Below are 23,437 nucleotides of genomic sequence, written 5' to 3'. Positions count from 1 at the left end.
CCACTGCGGTAAACATTAATCATCACTACCAGAGTGTTTACAGGCTTCCCTTTGACCTGCGCTCACATGCACATATTTAATCAGAGTTGTCAATAAATGCCTGGATTGTGCCGTCCGAGTAGGTGTGCAAAAGCTTGTTATTTAAACTAACGTCCACACTCAATGCAAGGTGAAACATTGAGGTAATTACTATTTAACATGATGTCAGATTATGAAATATGTTATAGGGAATATTGGTTTTGTTGAGAAGGAAATTAAGGATAATGGTAGCCTTCAGGCCATACTATTAGTCATGATTCTCTCTATCTAGCTCTCTCTATCTCTGCATGTTTTATTTTATACAGTATAATGCATTTGATAGCTACATTTCATCTTCAAAATCTGAAGTACATTGTTAAAAACAAGTTTATTCAGTGGTTGATGGGTTCAGTATTAAAGCCTCTTCTTATCAAGAACCATTTTTAGATGTATAGGGTTCTTGAGTTGCTATATGGTTCTTGATTTTACATTACAGGTCCTTTAGATCTTCAGATGGTTTGGGGCTCTTTAAAGTACCAGTACATAGATGGTTTTCTAAAGAATTAGAGGATAAAAAGTTTCATCTACAGAAATAAAACTCTTTATCCTTTATTTTTAAGAGTTCTATGTTATTAAGGTAACCTTACCTGTTGAGCTCTTTCAAGTGGATGTGAAGGTATTTAGTGCATGTAAATATTGTAATGTGCATAAAGTTTTCCTTATGGAAGAGTAATGTGAAATGTAATGGTGTTTCTAATGATCCCCACATGAAAATTGCTGCAGATAGTGTCATGTTAGGGTGATTTGACCAATTACTGTATTAATTTGCATTGAATATTTAATGTGTATAGTATGATGATCACTATAATATGATGATTCTCTCAATAGCTATGTTTCCATCCTCCTATTTTTATGGGCATTTTGGAATTTCACATAAAAAATGCTGCTGGAAATTCTAATATTCGCATAAAAAAAACGTATGTGCTCAATTGAGTCAGATAAATATTTTATCCGATAAGAAAACATGCGCATAAACTATGATGGAAACGCATTTACCAAATAAATGCCTCGATGCACAACAAAAAAGACGTGCCTTTGCGATGTGACGGCATAACTCATTGCATAGCATCTGAAATGCTCTTTTTGTCATTCTGAAATGCCTAAGCAAATTCTGACGTCAAAGTGGATCGGTATAATTCCCTCCCAGTCTTACATGACTGCGTTCTCAAACAGCAGGCATCATCCTCTGAAAGCAGGATGACAAGCAGTTGCAAGTAATTTATTATATACAAAAAGTATTATATACAGTGGATTCGCCTAATTTTCTTAGTGGTATTTAGCGCCAGTTTATGAAGAAGTAATGATTTTGATCTTTTCGACTCACTAGTCCTCAAAACATTTAAGTAAACTAACTCAGTTTTTAAAGTTGGTAGAACTTAACATTTTTGTGACAAGTGGGGCGAGGCCGAGAGCCGTGGAAGTGGTTCAAGGCCAGTGTGGTGCACAGGTGTCTCTCACTAACAATCCCGCCACTGGCATCCCTTGCCCAAACTCATCATAATGTTAATTACATACAGTTAATTTATATAAACATCACATTCAGATCTTGGTTAAATGTTACATAGCAAATAACACATGCTATTATAACTATCAGAGAGACTGTCATTATATACTTGCATATATATGTAATCAAACAACATATGTGGTCTTAAATGTTTTGCAGCTCATCCTCAACCTAACCACAGGCTCTACTCTTCACCACAATGGTAACCCTACAAAACTAACATAACATAACCCCCCTGAATCCCAACATAACACAACTTATATCTCCATATGTTAATCTTGTGCAAAAACACACAGAATAACACTTAATTTCAACAGTTATTTATATGGTCTGACGCAAAGCATGCTGGGAATTAGAGTTATTGCTGCAGCTCAACTCAATCATATTAAGTTCAGCTTACTACAATGGAATTTTGAGTTCATGCAACTTTTTTCTATTAAGTACAATGAACTTTCATTATTATTTGAGTGAAACAAACTCGTTTAATTTAATTAAATTCACTGTTCGGTTTTACAGTGTACAGTTTCTCTTTTATCTTGTTGTATTTTTGTGCCAGTACCACCCACACAATGGCACATCATGCAAATTATCTGGCAATCAATGGCTGTGCTTTGAAAAGTCAGTGGAGTCAAAGTTAAAATAGTTTGAACTTTAGATGTTCAAACTATTTCAGCAATAGACCATATATCAGATTTATTGGGTGATATTTATCTATTTTCAGATAACAGAAGTTAGAAATCTTTCAACAGCCAATGTTAATTGAAAAAGCATGAATTTTGTGTGCACAGTATGTTTGTTTAATCACGGCAAATATATTTGTACAATTTATGTGAAAGGTAGGGGTGTAACGATACGCTCAGGTCACGATACGGTACGTTTCTCGATACGGAGTTCACGATACGATACGTATCACGATATTTTGAACAAAATGAAACTGAAATTCAAATAAGATTTATTAAAAAAACATGAACAAATTTCAATAATTTTCCTTGTTGTACATACAAGATCACATTTCAATAAAATAAATAAATATAAAATTTTAATAAAAACCTTCTGTATTCAAATTAACAGTTGAATAGGGCTGTCTGTCACTGAAAAAAAATGTTACATTTAACATGAACTTAGAATTATGAATAGGGACCGTTCACATATCGCGTCTAAAAACGCGTGGAAGGCGCGGCCGCACCGCTTCTCCTTCTTTCCAAAGCGCTTGCGCTCCTGTGGCGTCGGTCGTTGCTATGCAACCATGAACTGAGCTCTCCAAGAGGATCAGGATGTTTCTGCAAAGGATAAATGATTTCTAGCCCTTGCATTAGTTTTACTACGACATATATTGATGGAGATAAGATATAAAAACCACCATGTATAGCTATGATCAGCTGTTCGGCTGAGCTTTTGATGTTTTGTTACGGAAAGGCCATAGCTGATCGGTTGATTCTTGTCACACGACCTGCGGTGCGCTTGCGGCATTCTGAGAAGTTGAGAATTGCATGCGCGTCGCGACCACGTTGATCCCATTATGAGCGCGCCTGCCGCGCGGCTACATTTGAAAATAATAACTGACTTGCACGCGGAAAAGACGCAATATGTGAACGGCCCCACAGAACTTCTTAAAGCAAAGCATCGCAAGCGTCTTTTGCTTTTCTGTGAGCACAGCTGTTCCTGTGCACTGCGGTGAAAGAAAGCCACGACTTTTCTCACGCGACCATGCAAGAGACTTACATGAGAAACGTTTAAACCTGCTTGCAAGATTCAATGTGTGCCCGAAACACTTACTGAACTAGAGAGCTGATTGAGACACACCATACGATAAATCGTTACACCCCTAATACTTATAGTAATTTAAAAATGTGGTAGCATTGGATCTGGACAGGAAGGATAACTCTGGGAGTTGGAAGGGGTGTGTCGCGATTCTGCCTTCTCACATCGCGATACAGGTTCGTGGACCTGCGTATCGCGATTTCGGTTTCATATCGCATATCGTTACAGCCCTAGTGAAAGGCCATTAAGACGGCCGAACTCGACTTATGTCACAATTACATTTTTGGACAGACAAACTATATATACTTGAAAGATCAAGCCATATAATGTAATGGTTATTTAATGTAAGGTAATGGAGTGTCGTTTTAGAAACACATTTCATTGCCATTTCATTGAAAAACCTGTGAGAGGACCACATTTCTGAGCTTGTGGAAAAACTGTAGGTGTTTTTATGATCTCTGTGTGGATGGTCCATTATGCTTCAGACAAGTAATGAGATACATGTGCTAATGTGTTGAATGATAAACCATAAATATTAAACTTCAGCATGTTGTGCATCCTGCATGTCCATGAATGATTCTTCAAACCATGTGTCTTGTTGAGGTGTGTTAAGCACTTCGATTTATATTGGTCTGATGATAAAACATAGTTTACAAATCTAACAAACTAGATTTTGGCTAAAAATGACTGCCACTCGTCTAAATTTATTCCAACCCTAAAGCTGTTTTACGCCCAAGTCGTTCGGACGTAATGAAGTCAAGTTGAGTTAAAACACACATGAATAATTGCCAATACAGTAGTTTAATTCAGAAATAACCTCTGTGGCTATATTTAACGGTGTCCAAAAACTCTTTGGCATCCAGTGCTTTGTATTTCCTGCGCCGAGATTTATTTTAGGGGAGAAAATGAAATTACTACAACGGAGAGATTTTAATATAATTTATAGACCATAATCCAGTGCGGCCTGCTTTTGGAGCGTTTGGGGGCAAACAGAGGAGATAAAGTTGTTTTTATGGGGCTACAAAAACCTTTCTCTTTCTCTCTATCTCCCTGTTGCCCCATCTCCCTATCATTTTCATTCCTTCTCTCTCGCTTTTCACATCCCTTCCCACCAGCCTGTGATGAAATGTTATCAAAAGAGGATTTTAATGGAAAATGATAAGGAGATAACTATCATTTTCTGCTCCCAGAATGTATTGATCTGAGCTTGATACAACATAGATACCACATGCACCGAATAACACTGCCTGAATCCAATTTTCTTTCTCTATCTTAAATTAGCCAGCGTGTAATCCTCTGGTGTATAAAGCCAAACACAGTGTTCTTTTTGTTAGTGCTGTAGTTGTGGTGTACTGTCCCGAATATACTGAATCACAGCGTTGATTGCCTGTTTTACATTAACATTAGGGGTGACCGATATATGGTTAGACACGATTAACCTGTAGAAACGTCAACCGGTAGAGATTTTGGACTATCGTCTCTATCGCGGTTATGTCATGTGACGTTGCTGTGCTGCGTGGTCATGAAAGCTTATCATTTGCATGTGTTTTTGAGCATTGTGGTTTAAAAGCATGTGATTTTAAACCATTTAAGTGCTGTAAGCAGTGAAAGACAACTCATTTTGCTATATGTATCACTGTCTGAGAGATGGTTTCTGAGCCTGTCTGAGAGATGTGCGCATATGAAGCCACTGCTCATAGAGCCTGTGAGTACTGAAATGAGTTCTTTTTGTTGTCTAATTGGTTAAAGGTGCCCTAGAACTTTTTTTTTAAAGATGTAATATAAGTCTAAGGTGTCCCCTGAATGTGTCTGTGAAGTTTCAGCTCAAAATACCCCATAGATTTTTTTTAATTCATTTTTTTTAACTGCCTATTTTGGTGCATCATTATAAATGAGCCGATTCAGGGCTGCTGGCCCTTTAATTGCTCGTGCTCTCCGCCCACAGAGCTCGCGCTTGCCTTAAACAACATAAAAAAAGTTCAAACAGCTAATATAACCCTCAAAAGGGATCTTTACAAAGTGTTCGTCATGCAGCATGTCTAATCACGTAAGTACAGTGTTTATTTGAATGTTTACATTTGATTCTGAACGAGTTTGATAGTGCTCCGTGGCTAAAGCTAACATTACACACTGTTGGAGAAATTTATAAAGAATTAAGTTGTGTTTATGAATTATACAGACTGCAAGTGTTTAATAATGAAAATAGCGACGGCTCTTGTCTCCGTGAATACAGTAAGAAACGATGGTAACTTTAACCACATTTAACAGTACATTAGCAACATGCTAACGAAACATTTAGAAAGACAATTCACAAATATCACTAAAAAAATCATGTTATCATGGATCATGTCAGTTATTATTGCTCCATCTGCCATTTTTCGCTTACCTAGTCTGATGATTCAGCTGTGCTGCTCCAGACGTTAATACTGCCTGCCCTTGTCTAATGCCTTTCATAATGTTGGGAACATGGGCTGGCATATGCAAATATTGGGGGCGTACACCCCGACTGTTACGTAACAGTCGGTATTATGTTGAGATTCGCCTGTTCTTCGGAGGTCTTTTAAACAAATGAGATTTATATAAAGAAGGAGGAAACAATGGAGTTTGAGACTCACTCTATGTCTTTTCCATGTACTGAACTCTTGTTATTTAACTATGCCAAGATAAATTAAATTTTTGAATCAAGGGCACCTTTAAATACACTTACTTATGTGTCAAAGTGACCATGTCTTTGCAAGTAAACAGTCATTTATGTCTTAAGTGAACATTTGTGTTTTTGTTCTATTGGAGTTTTTTCTTATATGCTTGTAATCAGTTTCTTTGTCCTTTTTTTTAACAGTCTACTTTTCTTCAGTAATCTTTTTTTTTTTTTTTTCACTTAGGCTAGTATTAGATTTTCAACATCATTACTCCAGTTTTCAGTGTCAGATGATCACATGATGTTGAAAAAAGTTTTTGCTGCTTAACATTTCTGAGACTATTTGTTGAAAGATTAATAATACAAAAATATAAATTAGGCCTAATACTTTCATTCATCAAGTATGCATTAAATTTATCAAAATTGACAGTGAAGACATTTGTTAATGTTATAAAAGATTTCTATTTAATACATTCTTTATTACATTTAATGAAAAAAAATAATAATAAATGCAAATAAATGCTGTTCAATGAACTTTTCTATTCATCAAAAAATCCTGAAAAAAGTATCAGCATTTTCATAAAATATATTTAAGTAGCAGAACTGTTTTCATCATTGATAATAATAATAAATGTTTCTTGAGCAGCAAATCATATTAGAATGATTTCTGAAGGATCATGTGACACTGAAGACTGGAGTAATGATGCTGAAAATTCACCTTTTTTTACAGGAATAAATTATATTTTTTACAATATATTCAAATAGAAAACACTTATTTAAAATTGTAATAATATTTCACAATATTACTGATTTTACTGTATTTTTTGCCTTGGTGAGCAAAAAAGACTTTGTTCAGACATTAAAAGAGAGGAAAAAATGTGGGATTTTATCCCAAGAATTTGTTAGGTTGGGAAAAGTGTCTTTACAGATGGTTCAAAGGGAGCCTTTGACGATTTGGTGATGTCATCCATTTCATGGAGGAGCAAGTTATTGCATTTTGATGAAAGTTTACAAAGACAGACCAGAAAATTAAAGAAAGTTTTGACATTGTTTTTGTCATTAATATAAGTTGTCAAGTTGCCAGGCTATAATATAACCTAAAGGCTTTTGGATGCTAATAAAAAAGAGAAGCCTTTCTGGTAACACTTTACAATACGGTGTATAACTAAATTTCTGTCACGACAACTCTCGGGAGATTGGTATGGTAGATTGCATGGTAATGGATATGGCAATGACAATGTATTTGGTCATGGTGCAATAAATCTGCTACACTGTTGCTGCTGCAGAGCAATTAGTGAGACTTGCTATTGCCAATACCTTTACAGACATTGCTGTGAGCATGTAAGACATGGAGCTGTTGCTGCATACATGCATTAACTCCTGTAGCAGATCTATACAGGTGGAGCTGGGGAAGGTGGAGGGTTTCTGAAAAGTGTGCTGCAGACTGCTAACAGCAAACACTACAGTATTTGTTGAATGTTGAGCCGCAGCTCCTTGGCTGCTGATGCAACAACAACCAATCAGCTGTGCTACTACTTCTAAAACATTTATTAATCTTAGTTAATGTCAACGTTTAGTAATAGGCCTACATTATTTAAATCAAAAGTTGTATCTATTGTGTTAATATTATTTAATGGACCTGAGCTAACATGAAAAAACAACGAGCAGTTGTTTTTGATTAATAATGTTAACAAAGATTAATAAATACTGCAAGAAAAGAAATGCTCATTGTTAGTTAATGTTAGTTAATGCATTAACTAAAGTTAACTAATGGGATCTTATTCTAAAGTGTTTTGAATATTTTCCAGCTCAATGTCTTGTTTCAACAGATAATACTGTACATCAATGCAGGGAAGTAAAGTGTGCATGTCAAAACAATTTATGGGGTCTTTAAAACTAGTTTTACAACCTTCCTAATCGGTTCTGGCTTGGGTGAGCTGCTAATGAGATTGTGTTGATTTATAGAGTGTGTTTGTTGTCTTCATGCTGTGCCGGTGTCCATGTATTAGCATGATATTCTTGTTGAACGGACACAGGTGGACAACACGAATACATATGAGAGCTGTTACACTCTTTGCTCTCTATAAAAAAAACGCCATTCCTTGTGTGTGTGTGTGTGTGTGTGTGTGATTAGTTCTACATGATCTACACGAGGCTTCGCTCGGAGGGCCGGTTTGGGTCCATCTGAATGTGACTGGTTTAATTAAGGTTTACAGGTTACGCTAGACTACTGCTCCTATAACGGCAGTCATTACAAACCAATTCTACTGGAGCTGTGAAAATATCAGAACAATGGACGGGAACGCGAACAGGCTGGGCCGCTCCAGATCACTAACTGCTTTATTATTCCTGTCCATTTCTTTCTCTGATTTTCGAGAGCCGACTCCAAGGGGCAATGCAATAGTTTTAATTCAGAAAATAATTAATTTATGCATGTCTTAATGTTCGGGCAAGGCTGAATGTGAATATGAAGAATTGTAAAAGAGGCTGAATAGAAAGGAATAAGTCTCTTAACATAGTTTTAATTGAATTTTTAGCTTTTTTTTAACATTATTTTTTGCTCTTTCTGATTAGCACAAAGCTAACTTGCAAGACAAAATATAGATTATTCAGGGTTTCAAAATAGTTGATTGTTAGGCAAAATATGCATATATATAGGGTAAATTCAGGTAATTTGGGACAAACCTACCATTCATTTCAACTCAAATGACCTGTTTTCACCCTACTTTTCTAGACAGACTTACCACTTTAAGGTTGTTAAGCAAAAAATCCAAAATTCAGTGTTATTTTAGTATTATTCCTTTACTATTATGTTATTTATTACTAGCTTTTTTTATATGTACTTTTTTATTTTAATTTTATATTAAGTTGATTAATTTTGTCATGCAATTTCACGAAATTTTAGATTTTTTTTCTTCTTTTTAGCTTTAATTTATTTTTAAGTTTTAGGTTTACTCATTTTAGTGCTTCAACTTAAACTTTTTGTTTGAGTTTAAGTATTTCAAATGTTTAAATTTTTATTTCAATAAACAAAAACAGAAGAAGAAGTTTTAGTTTTAGTTAAGAACAACACTGTTCAAAATGATATAGTATAGTATAGTATAGTATAAAAAGAAACCACACACAGGTTCAGTAGGGTTTTATAGAGAAATCCTTTAGGGTTCTTGACTCAATTTTAAAGAACGTTTTATGCCAGTAAGGAGAAATGTCGTAAATAATTGCATAATACTTTGATGTTTAATGGATTGCCTGACAGAAACCTTTAAGATTCTGTATAAAATCTAATATATTAGCATTGAACCTAAGAGTGTAGAGTGTGACATCATATCCTTACTTTGTTATGGGGTGCAGATTTCTTTTTTACATGCTTAAAATCTATTGTGGCTACATCGCTTACACCAACGATGAGAGAGTGAGAGAGTGCACAGAATGACAGACGTGACTGATGTCTGATCACAGCAGTTGACAGTCATTGATAGTAGCTCTTTTGGGAGCAGAGGCACTGAGCTGAGGTTACAAGGTCAGGGCAGCCAAAACACTGTAACTCAGTTCAAAATCTTCTTTATACTTTAAACGTGGCATACGTGTGTTGTGTTGTCTCTTCTGACAAAATGTTTGTAATGACATTCATTTGTCAAAGTCACAATTACTATTGCTTAGCTTGATTAGTGATCAGAATATAATTATTTTTGAATCTTTTGACTTGAGCCACCTAGAACGCCATAGCAACACGTTAAGAACACACAGAACACCTTGGCAACAGCATAGCAACGCCCTGGCAACCACCCAGAACACCCTAGCAAGTTTCACACAGGCAAACATCACGCATGTTTTCTTCAGAACATGTAAAAATCCAACCGTTTCCAACTGTGTAGTCTTTGTGATAAATGGCAGCATGAAAGCGTAACTTTCAGCTTTGGTGCACGAGTGTGTGTTTTGTTTCAGATCTCAGATTCTTGTCTCATTTTCACAGGCTGTGCATTCCTCACGTACTGCGCTCGTGAATCAGCCATCAAAGCCCAGAATGCATTGCATGAACAGAAGACTCTACCAGGGGTAAGTCTCTTTTAATCTTTTTCTCTAATGTCTTTTTTTTGTTTGTTTGTTTTATCTATTTCAGGCAGAAATGGTCTAACCATTGAATGCAATTCAGAAACAACTTTTTTTTTTTTATAGTTCTTCTGTGTTCTCCTGATATATATTCCTTTATTTGCAACATGTAATCAAGATTATATTTGTAGGAAAGCTTAAAGGAATAGTTTACCCAAGAATCAGTCTTATGTTTCTTTTAGCTGTCTTTAGACGATTTATTATTTTGTTTCCTCGAATTGCTAAATCGTGCACACAATTTACTATATCGTTCCCTCGAGAATCAGATTTGCTATTTCTTATGTTTCTTTTAGCTGTCTTTACGATTTACTATTTCGTTCCCTCGATTTGCTAAATCGTGCACACGATTTACTATTTCGTTCCCTCGATTTGCTAAATCATGTGGACGATTTACTATTTCGTTCCCTCGATTTGCTAAATCGTGCACACGATTTACTATTTCGTTCCCTCATTTGCAATTTACGATTTATATTTCGTTCCCTCGATTTGCTAAATCATGTGGACGATTTACTATTTCGTTCCCTCGATTTGCTAAATCGTGCACACGATTTACTATTTCGTTCCCTCGATTTGCTAAATCATGTGGACGATTTACTATTTCGTTCCCTCGATTTGCTAAATGTGCACACGATTTACTATTTCGTTCCCTCGATTTGCTAAATCATGTGGACGATTTACTATTTCGTTCCCTCGATTTGCTAAATCATGTTGACGATTTACTATTTCTTTCCCTCAATTTGCTAAATTGTGTGCACGATTTACTATTTCATTACCTTGATTTGCTTAATCTTAAGGATGATTTACTATTTCATTCCCTCAATTTGCTAAATTGTGTGCACAATTTATTATTTCATTCCATCGATTTGTTAAATCGTGTGCACGATTTACTATTTCGTTACCTCGATTTGCTTAATCTTAAGGATTATTTACTATTTCATTCCCTCGATTTGCTAAATTGTGCACAAAATTTATCCATTAATTTATTCCATCGATTTATTAAATCGTGTGCATGATTTACTATTTCGTTCCCTCGACTTGCTAAATTGTGCGGAAAATGTACTATTTCGTTTCCTCGATTTGCTAAATTGTGTGGACAATTTATTATTTCGTTCCCTCTATTTGCTAAATCTTGCGGACGATTTACTATTTTGTTCCCTTGATTTGCTAAATTGTGCAGACAATTTACTATTTTGTTCCCTCTATTTGCTAAATCGTGTGGAAGATTTACTATTTTGTAACCTCAATTTGCTTAATCTTGCGGACGATTTACTATTTCGTTCCCTCGATTAGCTAAATTGTGCGCATGATTAACTTTTTTGTTACCTCGATTTGCTAAATTATGCAGACGATTTACTATTTCTTCCCTCGATTTGCTATGGTGTAAGAAGTGAACATTTAAAATGTCAAGTTTTTTCAAATGTTTTAAAAATGTTTTTTCTTGGTTATGCAATAGTTAAGGAAACATTCCATTTCATCATTCTGCAAACATTTCAGGAACATTACTTTTGAACGTTACTTTCTCTGAACATTCTGAAACAAGAAGTAACATTTAAAAAAATATTTCCAGACTATTTCCAGAACGTTAGTTCTGAGAATGTTTCCCTGTTAGCTGATTTGAGGCTATATTCATTATAGCAGAGGCTAAAGGGTGTTGCAGGCACTCCACCAAGTGTTTCTTTCTGTATTTTTAGAATCCCATTTCCATAAAATTGGGTAGTTTATGATTTGGCCCATATTGTTATCAAAAAAGAGATATTTTGAGTATACTGTGATATAAATTATTTTACATAAGCTCTTTTATGGTACTTTTTGGTTGTTTTTGGAGCTTGACAACCTCTGGTCACCATCCACTTCCATTGTGTTGAAACTAAGAACGTGAACATTTTGATAACACGTCTGCTTTTGTGGCCTGAAGGAGGCTGAAGTGAATAGATGATGGTAGACTTTCATTTTTCCAATGCTGAAAGTATTTATTTGCCTCCTTAAATTTTCACCCCTGTAACATTTCTGTAACGTTCGTTGGTCATTTGTACTGAAGTCAAACACGTCCGTCAGAAGTTTTTTTTGTGGCAGATGTTAGACTTGTTTTATTTCATCATGCCTTTGGCTCTTTACTGTCAGTCTGCTCAGGTTGACCCCCATACAAAGGAAATACTGTTTCATTATGTGTTTCTCTCTTGCTAATTTAATGTTGCATGAATGATATAGCTGATACACCGAGATTACCAAGGTCTTCTTCATAGGAAACTTTTTTGTCTCCATTTCGATCTCCATTTAACCTCATTGCTGTCTGCAGTTGAGATATTAAAGAGAACTCATTTGAGATTTCTCTTTCCCATGTGTGTGAATGGAGCTGTACATTTACGTGACACGGGGTCCATGGGGAATGTAGCGTGTTTTAATCAGAGGTGAGCTATAGAGTTTGTTTGGCTCTCGTGCGAGTGCATGTACACATGTTCGGCTGTCACGAACAGACATGTGGCTGCACATTCATACGCTTCCGTGGGGTCTATCGCTGCCGTGGGCCAGCTGCTGGAAACCACAATGGTGGAAAAGAGCGGCAGTAGATTTATGTAAAGGTTATGAACATTAACCTTGTTGGCTCGCACACACATATGCAGAAAGCACAATATGAATACATGTACTTACAGATTTATGCACACATACACACAGCTGTATCTCACGAAATCTGTCAAGTACAAGGTCACATTTTAAATTGTGCTGATAAAAAGTTTTTTTTTTGTTTAAATCTTTGTGTGGATCTCTCTAAATATCAGTATTGGTAAATGGAAAAACATATTGCTTTAAATATATATATATATATATATATATATATTTTATGTGTATGTATATATATATACACACACACACATAAAACTTTTCACATTAAAGTACTGAGAGTTATAGGATGGACATGTTCTTGAGATTTACTCATACTCTGATTTCCATGCAAACCAGCTGGTCTTAATGGGACGTGTAGCACCATGAATTATTATAATACTGTTCATCATTTTCAGATTAAGATGTGTATTATGAACCCCGAATGTGTCTGAATGGAGCCCAATTATAGAACCGGGTGTCTGAAAAAGGAATGAGCTACTTTTACTTTGAGGTGTGTGTGTGTTCCTGTGTATGTGTTGGGAGTGGGGTCACTGTAAAAGAGAGCAGTAGAGCGTAATTTTAGGCTGGAGAGACTATTTCAGGAGCAGACGGGGTGTCAGTGGAATAACAGTCAGTCATGTGACACCTGAACTGGTTTAGAAACAAGAAACAGCAGTCACTCACTGGCTTGTTTTTTTTTTTTTTTTTGCCGGTTGAGTTTCATTCTGCTCTGGGATTGGGACAAAGGGTTTTAGTGAATCTAGTTTGCAAGATTTAGTTTGGGCTTCATGATTCATGCTGAGCCAGACGTTTGACAATTGGCATAATTTTAGATTGAGTCCAAATCAGATGCAACACGATAAAGTGGCAAGTGATAAAAAGCTATTTCTTCCAAATAAATTTGAATAACTACACTACAGTTCAGAAGGGAGTCTCTTATGAGTGGTAGTGTATGTTATTCATAAAATATGTTCTCATTGACTGCGATTGTTGTTTTTATTATATGATGTTTATGTACAAGTTCATCCTCAGATGTGTTAATAACTCGGGAACTTGTAAAAACACGACTTTTTTTGCAGACAGTGTATGCTGACGCCACGAAATGATACAGTTGCAGTATTTGTTTGTGCAATTTTTCCAGTCCAGTATGCGTGAGGCCGGCAGGTTCAACTAAAACACACGGGACCAGTTGAGTTCTAAGATCTAATGCAAAACAGATGAAATGAGGGGACAATCAATCACATAGACGTTCACTAATATTGATTAATGTATGTTGTATCGTTATCAAGGGTGTGAGCTAGTCAACCCTGTTGTACAATTCAACGATTTCCCATGAAGTCAGACGACTCAACTGAAATGTCTGAAGGAAATTTATGGTGTGTGCGTGCACCGTTTCCTTACTTTCCTTTTATTTAAGAGCTCTATCGGCTTGTCAGATTGTATTGTTGTACAATGAGGAATTATTGCGCTCTGGTTGGTTCAGCCACAAGAACTACAATATAATTCATAACTAGGGTATTTATCAGAGAGATGTCTGGGAAGCAGGAAGAGGAGAGAGACGGAGCGCAAAAGAATATAAACAGAGGGAGCTAGAAGATGAATAGAGTAATATGTGCAGGAATACGCCGGGGCACGTCTAGTTTACAGGAATGGAAAGTAAAAAAAAAGAGATGGTATACGCAAACAGGGTGACGAGGGTCATGTTGACAGCCCCAGGCATATATGTGCACTTCTGCATGTGTGTGTTGAACGGAAATCCACAAAGGGCCGACAGAGTTCCCACATCTCCATTAAGCGTCTGCAGAAAAGCGGGCATCAGGGCACGAGAGGTCAGAGGAGGAGGATGAGAGAGACAGAGAAACAGAATCTTTCACTTGTTTTGCATTCGTACAAGACATTATTGGACAGCTGGGACAGAAAGGCCATTATTTTTTCATCTCAAATAAAAGAACAGAGTAAAATGGGATCAGAGGCTGTAGAAATACACATGAATCCCTGCCGATGGCGCGTTTGGTGCTATCCTGACATTTGGCATGGTAATTTTCCCATCCTTCTACATTTTTTTTCTACATTTGTTTATAGTCAACATGAAATGCAAGGTCATAGTAAACATGGAAAGTACCAGGGAATTTTAAATGGGATTACCAGGCCTGGAAAAGTCATGTAATTTAGTACAATCCTAAAAAGTTGTAGACAATTCATTTATTCGTATAACGCTTTTCACAATACATATTGTTTCAATGCAGCTTTACAGAAAATACATGTGTCTACATTACAATTTAGAGTAATCTGATATCAGATGTGACTGTGTCCAAGTAATGTCCATGTGTCAGAAATGTACAGTTCTAAGATAATACAAATCATGTAGTTGGCTAACATCATTCATTTATTCATTTAGACAGAAACTCTATATTGAAAATAGCAGAGGGCCTAAAATAGACCCTTGTGGCACTCCATCATTTACTGATGTTAAAGGGTACATAACACACACAGTTTCTGCCAATCTCATGTTAATCATGAGTACCTATAGAGTAGTATTGCATCCTTCATATCTCCGAAGATTCTTTAGTTTTATCAGATTTATAAAATACAGATATGCTGTACCGAGTCTTTCCGAAAACAGTCAAGCTCCCAGAGGCGTGCCGTGGGCGAAGCTAAGGAGTCACGAGTATGTGCAGCTTCAATGGTCAGCTAAACAAATGTATTTAAACACACACAATACACCATCACATTATCCCTGGATAACTTTTGATTCACTATACGTTTGTGTTGTTTACATTATATGCACTTATGCACCGATTGCCAAAAAAAAGACATTTGATGCAGTTTTTGATGCAGGATCTTTTATCACTGTGACCGCTCCATCTTTCCGTTTCAAATGATCTGTAAATCCAGTGTCAAACTGGGCTTTGTTTATAAAACCATAAGCGCCGATCCTGAGGGCTCGAGGAGCCACGGAAAAACATGAGATATTCTCCATTCATTTTAACCAATAAAAAAGTGATTGCAACTTTCAGAGAGCATCAGTGTAATGCGTAAGCACAAATCTCTCAGCTCCACTGTTCACTTAACGCAGTGTTCTTTGGGAAGCAAGGTTATCTTTCCATCACAACCAAAAACACTTCTTTGGTGACATTGTTGATTTTGTGGTCTAAAAAAAGGTGACAAATCTTTCTCGAGCAAGACCTGTGCAGCGCTGCCGACGACAAAAGAAACAAAGCATGTTGATGGGTGTGCTCTTGCTCTCGCTCTGGTTGATATGTGCGCTCTCTTCCCGGAGAAGTGCCCATATAAGGAATTCCACCCTTTATTACGTAATACAGGGCCATACTCGAAAAGAAAAAAAAAATTTCTAAAACTTATACGAACCCTGAAGGAGTGTGTTTGGCACAGAAATACTCTGTCATACGTCCAACTCGTTTTTTTAAACTTTGACCATGTTTAGCATGAGAATCTAATTCTTTAACAGAGTAAAAAAGTCAGAATGCATGAAATAGCATTAGACCCCCGCTTTAACTTGGATAATTCCACATTTAAAGGTGCCATCGAACGTTTTAAAAAAAAAAAAAAAGATGTAATATAAGTCTAAGGTGTCCCCTGAATGTGTCTGTGAAGTTTCAGCTCAAAATACCCCATAGATTTTTTTTAATTAATTTTTTTAACTGCCTGTTTTGGGGCATAATTAGAAATGCGCCGTTTCAGGCTGCGGCCCCTTTAATTGCTCGCGCTCTCCGCCCAATCCCGAGCTCTCGACTCTATCATTGCATAAACAAAGTTCACACAGCTAATATAACCCTCAAAATGGATCTTTACAAAGTGTTCGTCATGCATGCTGCATGCATAAATCGGATCATGTGAGTATTGTATTTATTTGGATGTTTACATTTGATTCTGAATGAGTTTGAGGCTGTGCTCCGTGGCTAACGGCTAATGCTACACTGTTGGAGAGATTTATAAAGAATGAAGTTGTGTTTATGAATTATACAGACTGCAAGTGTTTAATAATGAAAATAGCGACGGCTCGTGTTTCCGTGAATACAGTAAGAAACGATGGTAACTTTAACCACATTTAACAGTACATTAGCAACATGCTAACAAAACATTTAGAAAGACAGTTTACAAATATCACTAAAAATATCATGTAATCATGGATCATGTCAGTTATTATCGCTCCATCTGCCATTTTTCGCTATTGTTCTTGCTTGCTTACCTAGTCTGATGATTCAGCTGTGCACAGATCCAGAGGTTAATACTGGCTGCCCTTGTGTAATGCCTTGAACATGGGCTGGCATATGCAAATATTGGGGGCGTACATATTAATGATCCCGACTGTTACGTAACAGTCTGTGTTATGTTGAGATTCGCCTGTTTTTCCGAGGTCTTTTAAACAAATGAGATTTATATAAGAAGGAGGAAACAATGGAGTTTGAGACTCACTGTATGTCATTTCCATGTTCTGAACTCTTGTTATTTACCTATGCCAAGATAAATTCTATTTTTAATTCTAGGGCACCTTTAAATAAACAATGGTAATGGCCAGATAGGTACGATCTAAATCACCTTAATGTTTTCCATGAAATTTTTTTTTCTTTTTTTTCTATTTATGCTGAGCTCAAAAATGTTTAATGACTGATTTATATATTGGCTTTAAAACTGATTTAATTTAACTGAAATTAATTGGCCAGATGGTGTACGGACCCTGAAAATGCCGTTTGCAACCTGTTTTACTTCTGTAATGTGACATATCTTTGAGTGAAACAAAAATATGATTTTATGCCATTGAGTCAAGGTAGTTAATATGGTAAATTTGAACACCCTGTATTTCCATCCTCAGATATGAGAGCAGATGAGAGTCGGGATGACCCTCTGTGTGCGTCGTACAGCTAATCTGTAACAATTTGCTGACTATTCCTTTTGACAGAATTCTGTTAAACTCATTAAAAATCAGTTCAGATCACTTAAATTCAGTTGAATCAAATTCCATTTGATTGAACTGAACTAAACTTACATTAATTTCAGTAAAGCTTCTTATGAATCCCTGAGGGGCCGATTCACAGAGATAACAGGGAAAACGATTGTGGACCACAGTCAGCATATATTAAAGGAAATTAAGGAGTGGAGGAGAAAAACATACTGTAGATAGGGAGGCCTGGACTTCATTGGTGTTATTGGTCCAGAGTATGAGCAATCGCCATTTGATGTTCAATGTAAAATCTGGATTCTAAAGCAAAACTAGTTGAGAACCGCTAGTGCATAATGTGAATATAGGTGTCTATAATGGTATTCGTCACCATGTATAGATTGTAAATAGCAGTTGTGTATTTTCAATAACTCTGTGGCTTTGGGAAGGATCACAGCTGGGAGCGAATCTCAATAGAGCTCAGCTGTAGATACACAGGATCTCTACGTGTGTGTTTGTGTGTGTGTTCTCTATCCGCTGTTCTCGACATCCTTCAGCGAGGCACAGCTTGAGGGATCTATAGTTGCCATAGAAACGGCAGCAAGCCTGTTATCAGTGTACGTGTAATGAGAAAAAATGCAATTTCAGCCAGCACACATGCACACACACTGCCAGTGGTCGACCGTAGTGCCACCTTTGCTTTGCTACGCTGTCTCGTTTTACAGCTCATCTAACAAAAGGCATAGATATTCTTCTGACATATTCAGTTGAGTTCAGTGTCAATTAATCTGCATAGAACAGAGCCAGCTGTTTTAGCACTGCTATCTGAACTGATGTATCAACTTTGTCTCAGATTTGTAAGAATAAAAACAGACCCAAATAGTTCCCAAATAGTCAATAGTTGTCATACAGTAAGAGTATAGAGCTATAAAATGAATAATGGATAAGATTATTTGATGAGAAACATTTGTGTTCATATTGAGATCAACTTGATCTGTTTCTTCATATTGTATCTTGGTTTGTATCAGTTTGATACATTAGCCCCTTTCACACATACAGACAGGATCTTTTCAAAAATACTGGTAAATCAGTTCTGGCAGTTTACCAGTAGGAGAAGATGTAACATTGCCAGTAAATTACTGGTATAATTCTGTGTGTGAACAAACAATGAAGATATAAGGATGTACGAGGTCTGAACGTGCTGACCTAAGTCTGCTTTGGGCCAATCGTAATGTTCTTTTGGAGATGACGTGATAACTTTGCTCTGTTTACAGTAAGCTCCGCAGATTTTTAATAATTTTTTTATGTAAATATGTGCTAGATGGACATCTTTGACTGTTTTACTATGTAAATATATGCTAGATGGACATCTTTGACCATTTTTACTATGTAAATATGTGCTAGATGGATCTTTTTTTATATTTTACATACACGATATTGGGTTTCACTAAACCAGACGAGATGATACGAGATACAAGAAATATTTTAACACTATTTTTGAGAAATCTTCAAACCAATGCAGGTGCATTCTGAATTTTTTTTTTTAAAGAGGACCTATTATGCCCCTTTTCACAAGATGAAATATAAGTCTCTGGTGTCCCCAGAATGTGTCTGTGAAGTTTCAGCTCAAAATACCCCAAAGACCATTTATTATAGCTTGTCAAATTTGCTCCTCTTTTGGTGTGAGAAAAAAAAAAAAAAACATGCTGTTTTTGTGTGTGTCCCTTTAAATGGAAATGAACTGCTGCTCCCGCCCCCTTTCCAGAAGAGGGCGGAGTTTTAACAGCTCGTGCTTCGGTTGCTCAACAACAACAAAGCTGGAGAATCTCACGCAGCCAAAATGAGGATTGTCAGTAACGGTGTTCAGCCTTACATTGTTCAAACCGGAGTCGACACTGATGGAGAGACTCAGGAAGAAGTTACAACTTTTAGAATGAAACTGGACGTTTCTGAATGGTTAGTGGATAAATTTATGTAGTTGCTGTGGAGTTGATTCAACCCATCCACTAGCATGTGCCGTCATGTTAATCTTTTGTACAAATCCAGCGTGGAATTGATCCTCATTTGTGAAGCAGTCCGGCGTAAAATGACGGCATGAAAACAACACTCTACTACAACAACTCTTCCTCTTCTCTAAAGCAGCCCAACATGGCCCCGCCCCCTTTGTGGCATGTTCTCGGGGGCAGGGTTTATGTAAATTCTGGTGTTTGTGATGTCACCAACCCATGAAGAAGCTTGTAGTCCCTACCAGCCGTTTGTTGTAGTCCTTAAGAAGTGAGTTTATCTGGCAATAATAATTGATTCAAATAAAGTATCAACAGCAAGTAATCATTCTGGTAATTTTTTGGTAAAAGGAGCTATTGTTGAGATCTCTTCTGAAGCTTTAGAGGAAGCATATGTGAGATTACTGGGATTTTTTTTTTCTCAGGGTTACCAACTTTTAAGATCTCTGCTCATGAAAATGAATAAAATCTTAAAATGTTATGGACATTTCTTTAGTCATGCTCAGCTCTAAAGTATTTAATTGGCTAAAAATAGCTCCTTTTAAGTGAGTCTCTGTTAAAATTATTTTTAAAAATCCTTATTCAGTAATGCAGGAAAAGTTGTGCAAAATTTAGGTCATAAAGTGTGGGAACTCTAAGGAGAAACGTCTGAGAAGCAAAAATCTCTCCATTTATATTCTAGATTTTTTTTCTTATATTGTGATATATATATATATATATATATATATATATATATATATATATATATATATATATATATATATATATATATATATAAGCAATACATCGTGTCTCAGTTCATAAAATTTCATAAAAACAGAGACCATTTTTAACATTCCAACAGTACATTTGTAGACAGTTGTTTATATAGTGAATGTAAAGAAAGTGTGGATCAGTTGCGCCAACAGGTTAAAGAGTTTTTGCATTGTGTGTGAAGAACACGCCTAGCAACACCCCTTAACCATGGTAAAATCACAGTAAAGCACAACATCTCATAGTTTATTGCTTTAATGAGCCACTAGAGTAAACTGAACTATTTCTGAGTAAATCTGAACTGCTCTCCAGCTCTTCTCAGCTCATGTCTTTTCTTTCCTGTGTTCTGCATTGGCATGAAGGCTGAATATGAGAATGAGGCCTTTTACATAACAAGTCATAAAGAGAGAGAGAGAGAGAGTTCCATGTTGCTGCCACTTGGCGATGACCTACAATGTAGGCGCACACAGTCACACATCAAAACGAATAACGATCCAATGCTGCGCTCATGAATTCTAGGTCACTAAGTCCCGCCCCCATGCATGTTTTTCTTTTTTCATTTCAAAGTGCAGCAGTAATGTGATGTGCTGCTGGAGTTGGCCCGAGGCAAGTGTGTGTGCGCGTTTGTTTATGAGCGTGCGTTTATACATATGTATGCTGTGGTATACTGGTGTGTGTGTGTGTGTGCGTGCGTGTGTGTGTCCCTCAGCAGCTGGAGTGGTGATTTCTGCTGACAAATTCTCCATGTTGTCCTTCATCCTCAGTGGTCACACCACATCTGCCTCACAAATAGTTCTGTCCGTGTTCATGTGTGTGTGTGTGTCAGTATGAGGGCTGGATTGTATGATGGCATATACTGCTTTAAGCTATTTTCTTATGACAGTGATGAATGAACATAAAAACTTCAAAGAACTCTTCAAGTATCAGGTTTGTCTTAGATGTTTCTCCTAAAATTCCTTAGGAAAAATAGACACAAATGAGTCAATATTGATAATACAGTAAGAATATAGAACTATAAAATAATGGTACACTACCTTTGAGAATTCTGGGGTACGTAGATTTTTTTTCTTTCTTTCTTTCTTTTTTTTTTTTTTTTTTTAAAAATAGATAATTAGAAATATTTCTTGAGCAGCAAATCAGCATATTAGAATGATTTCTGAAGAATCGACACTGAAGACTGGAGTAATGATGCTGAAAATTCAGCTTTCAATCACAGGAATCAATTACATTTTACAATATATTCAAATAGAAAACACTTATTTTAAATTGTAATAATATTTCACAATATTACTGTTTTTACTGTATTTTTGATCAAATAAATGCAGTCTTGATGAGCATAAGAGACTTCTTTCAGAACTTCTTTTCTGACTCCTGACTTTTGTTTCATTGCTGCCTGGGAGAAATAATTGCAATATTTATATGACCATCTTTGATGTCTTTTTTCTCTTTTACATCATTATCTCCTGCTCTTATGTTGGTTTATTTAGTCCTGATGGGTAAAATCCAGTATGTGAGTGCTGTGTTGGTTTTATTAGGACTGATGTAGTCTCATACGGCTCGCCCACAGACACGCAAAAAATGACATTATATTCAAAATTACAAGCTCCAGTCTAAATGGCTTTGAAAAACTTCCAGGAATTAGGCTCCACAAATTTATTGAGAAAATTTTGGATTTTTATGAATATAAAATAATTCAGAGAGCATTAGTGCTCAATTCTGATTTATTTCTCAGATCCAATTTTTGTTGTTGTTGGTCTCGTTTGGCGGTTCACGTTATTTTTTAAATGTGGCCAGTATCGGATTCTAATGTGAACAAGTCATGTTCCTGAGCTGACCCACATGCGCTAAAGAACAATAACAAAGGCAGCATGCAGCATGCATTTATACAGAAGTAAACCAAGAGGTTACTGAAGTCAGCATTTACACATTCATTTATAAGGTGATGTGCCGTGGAAGCCAGCGAATTTGTGCTTAGGCAATAATGAGGATGCAGACGAGGAGAAAGAGAGCAAAGTTTTTCTTGTACAGTTTTTCCTCAAGTTTTGCTTGTATAGAGCTGTTGCTGTAATACTTAAGAGTATAACAGCTCCACCGTCCCTCCACTGACTAACTTCGCTGCTGTCTTCCATATTCACAGAGAGACCAAAGAACTACTGCTATGTAAAATCTTTGGAGTGACTCCCATCAGAGCAGAACTGTAATGAATGTTGACAATAGTATGAAAACAACAAAACAAACAACAACAGGTCTGTGTCACATATGAGCAGAAAAATTGTATTTGGGATACTTTTGCACTTTTTCAGCTTAAGGTGTCTTTACACAGCTGAGATAAGGCTGCTCTGTGCCTGTTCAAAATTCAGTGTAAAGACCCAATGCCGGATAAAGCCGGGCTAAATAATCCCAGCTCTAACCCACCTCAGGCCCTAGTATCAAAGTAGACAATGTATGTAAATGCATTTATGTCATCAGTGAGCAGAAACAGTCTTAGTTGACACCTAAATGCCACTTCAGAGCTACATCTGTGCCACCTTTGCAATGTAAATTTGGCATTAGTTGCTGCCAATATACAGCTTTTCCAAATCAGTGACACGATTGTAAATGTGATTTGATTGTGCTGACGTCATCGGATTAGCTGGAGGCAAAACGAAGGGAAAACTGGAGGCAGCCAATACAAACCAGCTAGTTTGTCAGCTATTACTATTTATAATCGCCTACATAAGAAGCTTAAAATGTCATCTTGTTGTGTTGTTGGGTGCCAGAATTGACGGAGTACAGATTCCAATTAGAAATTTTATCGCATTTTGCCTGACAATAGACTGTAAAAAATATGGATGTAGTATATATTTATAAAGATCCGAATGGCCATTAACTTTTAAATGCATCATTATGCATTAATATGAGGAGAGTTCTCCACATGAAAGACTCGCGACTGCATATCAACATGCTGCATTTCTCTCCGATACGGTAGGAAATTAAGTAAATGAAATGTTGAGGATGTAAGATGATTGACAGGCCAGTTTATGGTGACAGGATGCGACAGAGAGAAAAGACGCGATTGTATGACGTGTTAGTATGTCCCAAAGCTTGTC

General features: G+C 36.5%; 1 protein-coding gene across 1 annotated transcript in view; it reads left to right on the top strand.

Moving 5' to 3' along the window:
- The window catches only part of LOC125251008 (CUGBP Elav-like family member 5), a 193,850-nt gene that overhangs the window by 5,593 nt on the left and 164,820 nt on the right, over positions 1-23,437 (top strand). The window contains exon 2 of the mRNA XM_048163873.1: positions 9,955-10,037. Within this exon, the coding sequence (XP_048019830.1) occupies positions 9,955-10,037 (83 nt within the window). The remainder of the gene's footprint in view (positions 1-9,954; positions 10,038-23,437) is intronic.

This window comes from Megalobrama amblycephala, linkage group LG17 (assembly GCF_018812025.1).
Source record: "Megalobrama amblycephala isolate DHTTF-2021 linkage group LG17, ASM1881202v1, whole genome shotgun sequence".
NCBI lineage: Eukaryota > Metazoa > Chordata > Actinopteri > Cypriniformes > Xenocyprididae > Megalobrama > Megalobrama amblycephala.
This window is presented reverse-complemented; position numbering and strand designations above follow the sequence as displayed.